General features: G+C 39.9%; 1 protein-coding gene across 2 annotated transcripts; it reads left to right on the top strand.

Moving 5' to 3' along the window:
• Nucleotides 1–1,125: 1,125 nt before the first annotated feature.
• CHCHD2 (coiled-coil-helix-coiled-coil-helix domain containing 2) lies at nucleotides 1,126–7,938 on the top strand. Of its 2 annotated transcripts, XM_014059913.2 has the most exons (4): nucleotides 1,128–1,348; nucleotides 6,043–6,280; nucleotides 6,734–6,887; nucleotides 7,665–7,938. In XM_014059913.2, exons 1-4 carry the CDS (start codon nucleotides 1,299–1,301, stop codon nucleotides 7,673–7,675), a joined length of 453 nt encoding a protein of 150 aa, XP_013915388.2. In that variant the 5' UTR covers nucleotides 1,128–1,298; the 3' UTR covers nucleotides 7,676–7,938. The 2 variants fall into 2 exon arrangements, with proteins under 2 accessions (XP_013915389.2, XP_013915388.2); XM_014059914.2 differs by lacking the exon at nucleotides 7,665–7,938 and having other exon boundaries at nucleotides 1,126–1,348; nucleotides 6,734–6,895.
• Nucleotides 7,939–11,944: the final 4,006 nt, after the last annotated feature.

The following is an 11,944-nucleotide window of genomic DNA, read 5'->3' on the forward strand; positions in this document are numbered from 1 at the left end:
TGATTGGTTGTCACACTCCCATGGGGCCATGCAGGGGCAACCCTCTAGGCTGTGTTTTGAATCCAGATTTGGTTGAGTTTTCAGGTGCCATGTGGTGAGTGAGTGAAGGCTAATCATGCCTTTAATCCCTTCACCCTGGAGTTGAAGGGGAGAACTCTTTATTATGTAAAGGGACTGCCTTGGGCATCTTAATAGCCCATTGACAAAGCGGGGTGGGGGGGGGGAGGAATCTGCAGGGAGCTATTCTGTCTTTAAAACATGTTTCTTCCTTTTCACATCCAGGGATGTGCCTTTTCAATATTTCCTAGGATATTTCATTTTTCTGGGAGAGGGCTGGGTGATAACTTCCTAGTCGCAAAAGGTGATCACATGAACTTGGGACACAGCAATGATCATAAATATAAACCAGTTGTCAAGCATCACATGACCATGGGAATGCTGCAAAGGTTGTAACTGTGAAAAATGGCCATAAGTCACATTTTTTCAGTGCTGTTGTAATTTTGAATGGCCACTAAATAAATGGTTTGTTAGCTACCTGTACATATAGTATGGTATTCATTCCAGTGTACGTCTACAATACTGGGCGAGCAAGGAGGGTGGGGGGAGGAAAGTCTGCAGCAGCATCCTGACTAAAACATCTGCAGCCTTCTCTCTGTTGAGGCTCTCCAAATATCCTAAAAGTTAAATACTAAATTGCAGCTATCACTGAAGTCTGGTGCATCTGAAGAACACCTAGGAAGAGGGGGGGGCAAGAAGTCTAGAGCAGGGGTCTCCAACCTTGACAATTTTACGACTTGTGGACTTCCAACAGCAAAGCTGGCTGAGGAATTCTGGGAGTTGAAGTCCACAAGTTTTAAAAGTTGCCAAGATTGGAGATACCTGCTTTAGAGCCCCTCCAAGGTTCCTTCCGTTATTCTGTTACACTGTTAAAAGGGCTTCTGCGCGGTCTAAGCCTAAAAGAAACGGAGAGGCGCCCTGGACCTCCTATTCAGATTTCCTTGACGTCATTCTCAGGGGCCGCGCCCCATCAGATCACGTGATCCAAAGACCGCTTTCCCGCAAATTCGAACCCCTTCCGCCGCGAGGCCGGTGACGTCATCGCGCATGCCCTGTGAGTCGAAGCGGCTTCGGTGACCTTGGGCCTGGAGGAAGTGGTAATTTGGGGCGGAAGTGGAAAAAGAAACATCGCAAAACGCGGAGGACGTCTCGGTGAGGAGAAAAGGGAGGGAGCTGCCGTCGACCAGGAGGAGAAGCCGCTGCGGGGGAAGTAAAGTTGAGCTTTCGTCCGCGAATCAATCATGCCGAGGGGAAGTCGAAGCCGAACGTCCCGGATGGCGCCACCCGCCAGGTAAAGGAGGTAGCATGCAGTCGAGGGGGACCGAATCCGGGCTTGAAAAATCCGGACACGACTGGAGGGCAGCCGAGGGAATGGGGTGACATTCCCCCCCCCGAGGGAAGTAGGTGGATTTCGGATGGGAATGCGTTGTAAAGTCGTTGAGAGGGGGAGGGGCGGACGCAGGCTGTCATTTGCCTCATCACGGCTGAGGGGCCACGTGACCCGGAGCGGCGGCGGCGACTCGTCCGGTAGAGCAGATGAGGCGGCTGCTTTGAAAGGGTTGGGAGGAGCATCCTTGGAGGTTGAGCTCCTCAAAGAGGCTGAGGAAAGAACGTGGCGGGCAGAATTTAAAAAAGGAAAGTGCCGATTGCACGAAGGAGAGTTTTTTAGATTATTATTATGCTTTATTCATTAAACATGAAACTCCGTCAACTGAACATTCAAAAACATATCACAAATACTATTGCTTGGTGCTAATGGTTGATATGGGTTGCTGCCAGCATCCTAGGTATCAACCATTATTATTATTATTTATTCATTAAACATCAAATTCAGTCAACTGAACATTCAAAAACGTATCACAAATACCATTGACTGGTTTTAATGATTGATAAGGGTTGGTGCCATCATCCTAGGTATCAACCATTATTGTTATTGTTATTATTATTTATTCATTAAACATGAAACTCAGTCAACTGAACATTCAAAAACGTATCACAAATACCATTGGCTGGTGCTAATGCTTGATATGGGTTGCTACCAGCGTCCTAGGTTTCAACCAAATGCCTTCTTAAGATGTACGATCTTCTTAAGATATACAAGTGGCACAGTTTTTTGCAGTTCCACTGGTGTTATTGCAGGAAGCTACAATTTCTTGATGTCTTTTATAAAATTCTTGGGCATAGTACCAAGTGCCCCGATGACAATAGGTATCACTGTTGTTGTTATATAATTTAAGGTGGCAAACATAGTTTATTATTAAATTCCTTTCTAAAATGTATATGCTGATGTCTCATATTTTCCCCAACCCTGAGAGGTGGGCTGGGCTGAAAGAGACTGGCCCAAAGTCTATGGGAGGCCTAGAACTCGCAGCTTTCTGGTTTCTACCCAAGCATGGCCATCACTACATCAAATTGGCTCTCTCATGTAGTTCAAGGCAACAAACATGCCTCTTCTTCATGAACTTCAGTGCTCTCACATAACAAACTTTTTTTGCGGGGAGGTGTAGGTTGACTCACATTTAGTGAGTTGAGGTTTGAGGACTGAAAGTGGAGTCAATTTATTTGATTGGGTACCATGGTATGCAATAGGAATAGTTGGTCAAGAGGAGTGAAATGAACAAAAAACAAAAATGCGAGGCACAGTTAAAAGGAAGAGGTGGGCTGCAAGATAATACCATGGATGTGTATAGAATGGAATTGGAATATGGAAATAAAGACTCAATCATCTAGGCCAAAAGTATCTAAAAAGGTTAAATCATAGTAACTAGATCAAAGTTTATTCAAAGTAAGTAACGTTTTGTTACTCATCCAAGTAACTTCTTCAGTCAAAATGAAAATTTGGGGTAGGCAAAGGTTGGAATGAATCAAATCTTGCCATACGGACTACAGGAGGTTCTCCCCAAAATGAAAAACAACATGTAAATGAAGGTTCAAATCATTCAACCTAAAAGTATTTAAAAAGGTTAAATCATGGAAACATGGAAATTGAATTGGAAGATACCAGAAAGATAATCTAGTCCAGCCTGCTGCAATGCACAGAAAAACCAATGACCCTTGAGTGCTGGCAAGATCAACATCCCATAAATTCCACGAGTAGATTGTTCTAGCATTGTATAGAACTTACCATCAAAATGTTTTTTCTTGATGTTTAAATAGCATCAAGATAGTCACAACTTAAATCCAATATTTTTGTCCTAGTTTCTGTCATAATAGAAAAGACTTCTTCATTGTCTTTATAGCAGCCTTTTTATGTAACTAACCATTAATATGTCTCCTGTCAGTCATCTGTGCTCCAAAGTGAACATCTGCCTGACCATAGAGAACATGATCTCAAATCCCCATTTAATTTTTGTTACCTTCCTCTAAACCTCTTGTAATCCATTGATATCCTTTCAGAGATACAATATCCAAAACTGTATAGATATAATTTATGCTTAAACATTCTAGTTGTCTAAAATCTTACTGACTGTAGGTTTATCCTGGGAAGCATGGCCTTCCCTGCATTGATTAGATGTGTCAAATGTCATAATTTAGTTCAAAAGCAGCAGTTCCATGTTTTATAAAAGAGACAATTGTAAATGCAAATTATGAAAATGCAGTTGTAAATTGCAATATACATTGTACTTTAAATTGCATCTTCCCACTTTCTATATATGATTCAGAGGGGTTTGTGTGTGGACCTGTTAAATGTAGCTTTTATTTTCTATCATGGTTTTTTATCTCATTAAACAAGCTTTAAAGACAGACAAAATGACTGTCAGCTAGTTTTGCCAAAGATCAGCCATAGCTGTTTTTCTGTCTTTGGGCAGTGTAGATTAGATAAAATGTATGTGAATATTTAACTTATCTAGCAGAGTCACAGCTTTGTAATTTGTTATGTTGACAGTTCAGTTAAACATTACAGTAGGGAAAATCAATGTTCCTTTTCTTTGACATGAAGAAAATCAGATTCTTCCAATGAGTCAACTCTAACCTTATTCTGTGAACAAGAGGTCCTCATCTTACCTATTAAAAAATGTGTCCCCTTTAGTAGATTAGTGTGCCTTAAGATGGTTCAGACAGCATGTCTGAAAACATGTGCCCCATGGGGGCAGGCACATTGTAGATTCATCTGAATTTAAGGGTAATGGTAACACGTTATATTAAAGTTTAATTTTCATCTGCTCAGGCTTCTTGAGAGAAAGAGAAGCCAAAGCATGAACAAAACAGACATAAATATTCCTGTTTATAGTGCTTCAGAATCTCTCATATGTTGTAATGGTGCAGGACACCAAGAAGATACAGCGGTATTGTCTGATTCCTCAATTATTTACTTATCTGTTGATAAAATCTGTGAGAATGTGGTTGGCACTCAGAAAATAATTCCCAATTTCAGCTGGAATTTCATTGTACTGTTCCCAAATTTATTATACTGGCTCTATGTTCTCAGAAAGCATTGGCCAACCACAAATGTGCTTCATCTTGTCCTTTCAGACTGTATGTTCTGAAACATTACCTTTTCCAGCTCAGATTACCTCACAGGGTGATTGCTGTAGGGAAAAATACTGTATTTTTCGGAGTAAAAATTGTACCTTTTTTCCTCAAAAAAGAGGCTGAAAATCTGGGTGTGTCTTATACATAGAATGCAGCATTTTTTGCCTTCCGAAGCCCCGCTCCTTCACCAAAATGGCCGTGCATACCCTTATGGAGGCTTTCAGAGAGCTCCTGGGGACCGGGGAGAGAAGAAATGAGCAGAAAATGGGCCGTTTCCCCCCCCCCCCCCGAGCCCCCAGCAGCACTCTATAAGCCTCCATAAGGCTATGAATGCAATTGTTTTGACGAAAAACGGGCCCGTTTTTGTGAAAAACGGGCCGTTTTTGTTCATCCCCCCCCCCAGCACTCTGCAAGCCCCCCCAAGTCTATTCATCCTTTTGGGGGGGGACAGGCCCGTTTTCGCGAAAACATGAACCGTTTTGGGGTGGTTTGTAGAGTGCAAAAACTTTCCTTTCCTTTTGGGAAGCTCTTTAGTTAAAGTGATTGATGAGAATTAGATTGATCAAGTCCTGTGCCAGCAGAAACAAAGTCTTAGGTGCTGCAGATTGTCAGTGATTTCTTTGTCCAGCACATGGATAAATATACCTGGAAACATCTACCTACCTCTCTCTCTCTCCCTATCTATCTTCTCTCTCTCTCTCTCTCTCTCTCTCTCTCTCTCTCTCTCTCTCTCTCTCTCTCTCTCTCCCTCCCTCCCTCCCTCCCTCCCTCCCTCCCTCCCTCCCTCTCTCCCTTCCTCCATCTCCCTTCCTCCCTCTCCCTCCCTCCCTCCCTACCTACTCTCTCTCCCTACCTATCTACTGTATTTCTCTCTCCCTTTCTCTCTCCAAACTTATCTACTGTATTTCTATTTCTATTTCTCTCTCTCTATCCCTCTATCTACCTACCTACTTTTTTTTAAAAAATGCCTGTTCAAAACCTTGGTGCGTCTTATACTCCGAAAATACGGTAGCAAAGAGTGGCAAATACAGGTTGTCCTCAGCTTACAACCACAATTGAGCGCAAAATTTCTTTTGTTAAGCAAAGCAGTTTTAAGTAAGTTTTGTCCTATGACTATTGCTACAATTGTTAAAAGAATCATTGCAGTTGTTAAGTGAATCATGCAGTCAATTGGCAACTGCCTTGATATTGATCATGTGACCACATGGATGCTGCAATGGTCATCATAAGTGTGAAAAACAGTCATAGGTCACTTTTTCAGTGCTGTTGTAACTTCGGTCACTAAATGAATGGTTGTAAGACAAGGACTGCCTGTATGCCTCTTGAGCTCCTGAATTAAAAATGGAATACAAGCCAAAAAAATAAGTAGGTTGAAATGTGGCAGCAGTTTATGAAAATATACAAGAGATACTGCAGAGAGGTATCTTCGGTAATCTTCAAAGGTGAAAGAAGCTGGCATTTGGAATTATATAGTGTGTGAATTTTAATTCTTTTCTCCCTTTCTTTTCATAGCCGTGCACCAATGCGATCAGCTCCACCCATGGCTGCGCGTGCTCCTGTCCCAGCTCCAGCCCCTGCTTCAGCAGTGGGTTCTCCTGCCCCCAGGCAGCCTGGCCTGATGGCCCAGATGGCTACCACAGCTGCAGGTGTCGCTGTAGGTTCTGCTGTGGGCCATACTCTAGGACATGCCATGACTGGCGGCTTTGGGGGTGGAAGCTCTGAAGCTGCAAGACCTGACATTACTTACCAGGTAAAATATATTATTCTTTTTTTTAAACATATATTTGTTAAATAAGATCGTGAACCAAATAAGGAGAAGAAAAAGGGGAAGACGTGGTGCTTTTAAAAATGATATTTTAACATGAAGTGCTACACTTGTTTGAAGAGTACATTTCATAGTGTTCCACAAGACAAAACATCTATTATCTCTTTCAGGCTGCTGCTATTAGCATAATGTTATGGAATGCTTGAGATATTTATTTGAAGAAATTGGAGGATAAAGCCTGCTGAATAGGAAAGGAGTTATATGAAATTGTCAGCAGGCTGAAAATTCCACAAATTATGGAATTCCACAATTTGTGTATGTGAATTTGCCCCATTTTTGCAGTTTGTACAAGAAGAGGCCCTGGTTGGACTTTCTTATCAGGATCTGTTGTTCTCTCTCTTCCAATTGTCAGCCTCATTGCTTGCATTTCCTCTTTAGGAGCCTCAGCCAGCCCAGCCTGCTATGCAGCAGTCCCAATACACGGCTTGCCAGTATGAGATGAAGCAGTTCTTGGAGTGTGCTCAGAACCAGGCTGATCTGAAGCTATGTGAAGGGTTCAGCGAGGTGCTGAAGCGATGCCGATTTGCAAATGGTATGTAACTTCTGTGGCTTCCTTTGGAAATTGGAAGCAGACTTTTTTTTTTGAATCATGAGAAAGAGGACAACTTGTTTAGGCATTGTTATGAATCATTGCTGGAGGATTTTTGAGAGTGATAGTTACAATGTTAGGAAAAACATTTAATCTTTTTAACTTAATTCATACAGAACATTAAACATTGCTTACTTACAGTGATAATTGAAATTCACTATTCCATTTAGGATGACAATTTAATACATTTTCTATAATTGCATGCCAGTTTATCTTGAAAACTTAAGGTTTTCATTTTTTGTGTGCCTTCTGGCAAGCGGTTAATTCCAGCTTTGTCAGACATTCCTAACATAGTGCATAATCTAAGATTTAAGGGGCATTTTGAAGATACCCAGTTATTGGTAGTGGTCTAGTATTGGCTATCGGTTGACCTCATTTTTTCCTGATGAAATGCAAGTACATAATGCATTAAAGTAAAGTCATATCTGTGTTTGATCAAGGTAGTACGCCACATGAATACACAACTTGGGGAAAATCTGTAGTAAAAATCTTCAGGTGGAATTTAGTATCCAGCTTCTACTAACGCATTTTAGAATTCTGATGAAATAATTAAAAGTAATATTGTATTGGGGTAAAAAGTGGAGGAAAAATGGGGCTATGATAGTACTTAAATGTGGTGGGGAAAGGTCAGGGAACTTAAATATGATTTTCTGGATCCCGTAGTGCGTTCTTTTTGATTGTTAATACTTATATGTTCTATTTTTTCCTTCAAATCCACAGGTTTATCTTAATTAAACTCTGGAGGATCAAATCTACCTCCATCACTGAGATAAATCGCCAGTAAAATTTTCTTTTAACATCTAAAAGCTCTCTGACGTGTCTTTGTAATCAGTTTTCCATCTGACAAGAAAGCATGAAGCATGAAGAATTGTGGCAATAACGTCTTGTGATTGGGAAAGTAGAATGATCATCCAATTTTAGGATTATTTCACTTGTGTTATTTCAGATTGTAATTGTATATGATCCGAGAATAAAAAATTATGAAACTAGAAAAGAGGTTTTAAATTGCCTGTCAGTCTTTGATAAATAATGATCACTGGTAACACTGGAGGCATGGGATGCATTACTTTATCTGTAACAGTTAAGAATTTGTTCTCTTAATTTATTGTTAAGAATGCAAAATATTACAAAATGCATCATCTACTGACATTTTTCCTGGACAATTGGACTCAATCCACATTTTTCAATATGGGGAGGGAGGATTATTTATTTAGTTCATTTCTGAGGCTGTTCATAAATGGACAGCTAACGGGTTAAAGCAATTTCAAAGATGAAAAACACATCAGGTCTGTCTGAGGAAGTGCTACTATCCAGATCCAAAAGTAGAAAAACTAAACATAGGTTCGGGGGGGTGCGGGGTGGAGTCAACCCAGGCACCATACCAACTTTAATGTCACGTGTCAAGATGATCTTTCCCTTCTGTATCAGCTGCTAACAGACTCAACTGCAAAATATTTCTTCATATTTCTGTAACATTTCCACAAATATTAACAAGATGTCACAACATTCAATGCTGATCCCCACGTTTCTTACCTTGAGCAAACAAAATCTTTCAGAAATATTCCATGGTACATTCAGTTGCAATTCTGAAAAAGCAACAAGGGCATTTCAAGTGACTTAAGTCCCACTCCAGTACAATTCAGTACACAGAGACCCAATACTGGCAATTGATACAGTACCTGAATTTATATGAAAGGTTACCCTTGCATGGCACACATTCTCCCTTTCAACCTCCCAACCTCACTGCTGGGAATTCTGGGAACTCGAGGCTATATCTGAAAAGTGCCTGTTTTAAAGGAAATGGCAATAAATAATTGACTTTGGGATACTAATTCAAAAGTTTGTCGAATGTAAAATAATAGGCAATAGCATCAACATGAATTAGGATGTCTTTTTCTAAACTGAATTTGCTTGATGGTCAAAAAAGGTTAACCGTAGCCACAATCCAAATACTATATTCCAAAATGAATAACTATAATGAAAAAGCATTAAATAAAGTACAAACACATCTACAATATTTCTGTTCATCATTTTGAGTTGAACATAAATTCCAGTGATATGCCTAGGGGGAACAAAACTGGGTAGCTGCAGCACAATACTTTATGGATATACTGCCTGTTAATCCAGAAAAAAGGTTCATTGGGAATAAGAAGCATTCTGGGGACTAAAATGGTCACCAGAAGAGTCCTCATTACCTATCATGGATAAATTCTGTTGCCTTTCATTATGTCTCATTAAATGTCAGTGTTTCAAAACAATACCTTTGACATGAGACCATATGTTCCACCTATTTTTATCTAATGAAGTGACTACCTCTTCATTAATTCACTTCTATAATGCCTTCTCTACTAAATATAATTTGAGGAAACCAGCCTCAGAAATATGATGAAATATACTGATAATTCTTACGTTTTAATTTTAGAACTGGATAAACCAATGTTTTTCAAACTTGGCAATTTTAAGATATATAGACTTTAATTCCCAGCAGGTTAGGGGAATTCTGAGAGCTGGTCCGTATATTTTAAAGTTACCAAGTTTGAAAATTGAGAAGCACTTTCTGTTTCAAATATTAGATAATTTATTATGTAATTGCATAATTCTAATTTGTAAGCCACAGCATACAGAAATAACATGTTAGAGACTTATGATTCATAAACAACAGTCAGCCAGCTCTACAGAGTCAAAATACTCAATTCATCTGTGGACCATCAATAAACCTTACAGTGGTCAGAAATTTAAATTTTTGTATTTAGCTCAAATCATAATTATTGCATTACAATACTCAGATTTACTTTTATGAAGAAGTGATCTAACAGTGAGAATATGGGGGAGGTAGAATGTTGGACTATCTTTGCACACTTACATTTTCCTTGGAATTGTCAATAATATTCCTATTTGCCAATCTGAGCTTTACTGAATGATATCAGGAACAAATCTAAATTTTATGAGTTATGTGTACAGGTTTGTCCTTGACTTAACAACCGCAGTGGAACCCAAAATTTCTGTTGCTGAGATATAATTAAGTTAATTTTGCCTCATTTTATGATGTTACACGAATCACTGCAGTTAAGTTAGTGATACAGTTGTTAAATAAATCTGGCTTCCCCATTGACTTTGCTTGTCAAAAGGTGATCACATGATCCTGGGACACTGCAACCATCATAAATATGAATCAGTTGCCAAGCAACTGAATTTTGATCATGCGACCAGGAGGATGCAACAACAGTCAGTATGGAAAACAGCATAAGTCACTTTTTTTAGTGCTGTTTTAACTTTAAACAGTCACTAAACAAACTTGTTGAGGATTGCCTGTATTAAATGTACATGCTTTATCTAAATTTTCACCATACTGCCCTTTTAAACCTTTCATATCTTAGTCTGCTCTTCATAAGTCATCTGGGGAACAGCGTGTAAAATATTATAGGTAGTCATTGCTATAGATGATATTTAACAACTCCCCCCCTCCCAATTTCTAAAATTTTACTAGGGACCATTAGATACAGCATCCTGAGGTTCTCAAATCGGATGCCATCTACAAAAATGACTGGGCATAACAAGCAAGGCCAGCTGGTGCCCAGAGAAGAAAATGCTGAAGCCACACAGCTGTGAAAACCTTAAGCAGACACCCGACACTGCAACAGTTTTCCAAAACTTATCACCCAATTGCAATTTTTATTTAATCGATTATGAGCCATCAAATCAACGTTGACTCTTAGCAACCATATAAATTCTCTCCAGAATTAAATTTTTAAACATGGAAAGCTAAATTAATAGGCAAGAAGGAAGTAAATACAATTTATTAGCTGTATTTAAGTACTGTAATCCAGAATTTATCAAACGTGGCAACCTTAAGATGTGTGTATTCAGCTTCCAGAATTCCCCAATCGATATCAAAAAAAAAATTTCAGTCACCTCAGCTGCAATCTGCAATCAAGCAGCACTGGAAAAATGCTGGGCTGGTTTTACACAACACATTCAGTTCAAGTGGGCTTGGGTAGTTTGTGATTGTATACACAGATGCTTTGGCTATGGCTAATCCATGGCTTAATGTCTTGATTGATGCGGTGACTCTCAACCTCAGCAGTTTTAAGATGTATGGACTTCAACTCTCAGAATAAAGAAGTTGCCAAGTTTGGAGGAAAATACTGAAATAATTCTAGCAAATTTGAATGAAAAAAAAAACGTTTTGGTGTTTGTTCGCTTTCCCCAGCATGAAGACAACAAAGTTGCAGATAAAAGCTTTGCTATGAAAGAGTTTAGTATGTAGGGGAGGGAAGGAAATGCTTGTGTATGTGGATTGGAAGTAAAGCAGCTAGAAAGGTATGTTGGAAGAAATTTCCTTCTGGGTTCAGTGGGAGAAAGACACTGATGGTTTTAATGGTGGACAGGATCACATGCCTTGAAGATGTTGAGTGAAGAAAAAAAAAATGTGGAGAGATACTGAGAATGCCTGAGTTTTATACCCTCTCTGGACTTTTGAATTTGAGCTTGTGTTCTGATTGGTTGTCAGGCTCCCATGGGGCCATGCAGGGGCAACTCAGTAGGCTGTCCTGAGTCCCAGGCTTGGTTGAGCCTTGCTGGGTGATGTAATCTTCTCTGGTGCTATGTGGTGAGATAGGTAGAGGGCAGTGGTGTGTTGCTCCTGGCATTACTGTCAGTTCAGTGCACGCAAAAATTTTGTGCGCGCTCACTCGCTTCACATTTGCAAATAAAAGGAAAACATTTTTTTTTGCAATGAAAATTATGCGCATGCGCAGAACTAAAAAAGAAGATGGCGCCACTGTAGGATAACCGGTTTGGGGGCGGGGCAGGCCTGGGTTGCTGCCCATTCCAGCAACCTAGGCTGCCAAGCTACTACCTATTTATCTGAACCAGTAGGAACCCACCTCTAGTAGAGGGCTAATCCTACCTTTGTTGGATTTTGGGTGAGGGCATTTGCCTATGAATAGACCTAGCTATCTCTTTATCTCTTAAGTAAGGACATCTGCTATGGGGCTATT

The sequence above is a fragment of the Thamnophis sirtalis genome, unplaced genomic scaffold (assembly GCF_051295495.1).
Source record: "Thamnophis sirtalis isolate CommonGarterSnake01/CBP01778 unplaced genomic scaffold, rThaSir2_p1.2 scaffold_6, whole genome shotgun sequence".
NCBI classification, from domain to species: Eukaryota; Metazoa; Chordata; class Lepidosauria; order Squamata; family Natricidae; genus Thamnophis; species Thamnophis sirtalis.

Coding starts and splice junctions, on each gene's coding strand:
- CHCHD2 (XM_014059913.2), top strand. CDS start 1,299: ATGCCGAGGGGAAGTCGAAGCCGAACGTCCCGGATGGCGCCACCCGCC. Junction 1,349..6,042: donor CGGATGGCGCCACCCGCCAG/GTAAAGGAGGTA, acceptor TTCTTTTCATAG/CCGTGCACCAATGCGATCAG. Junction 6,281..6,733: donor GACCTGACATTACTTACCAG/GTAAAATATATT, acceptor TTTCCTCTTTAG/GAGCCTCAGCCAGCCCAGCC.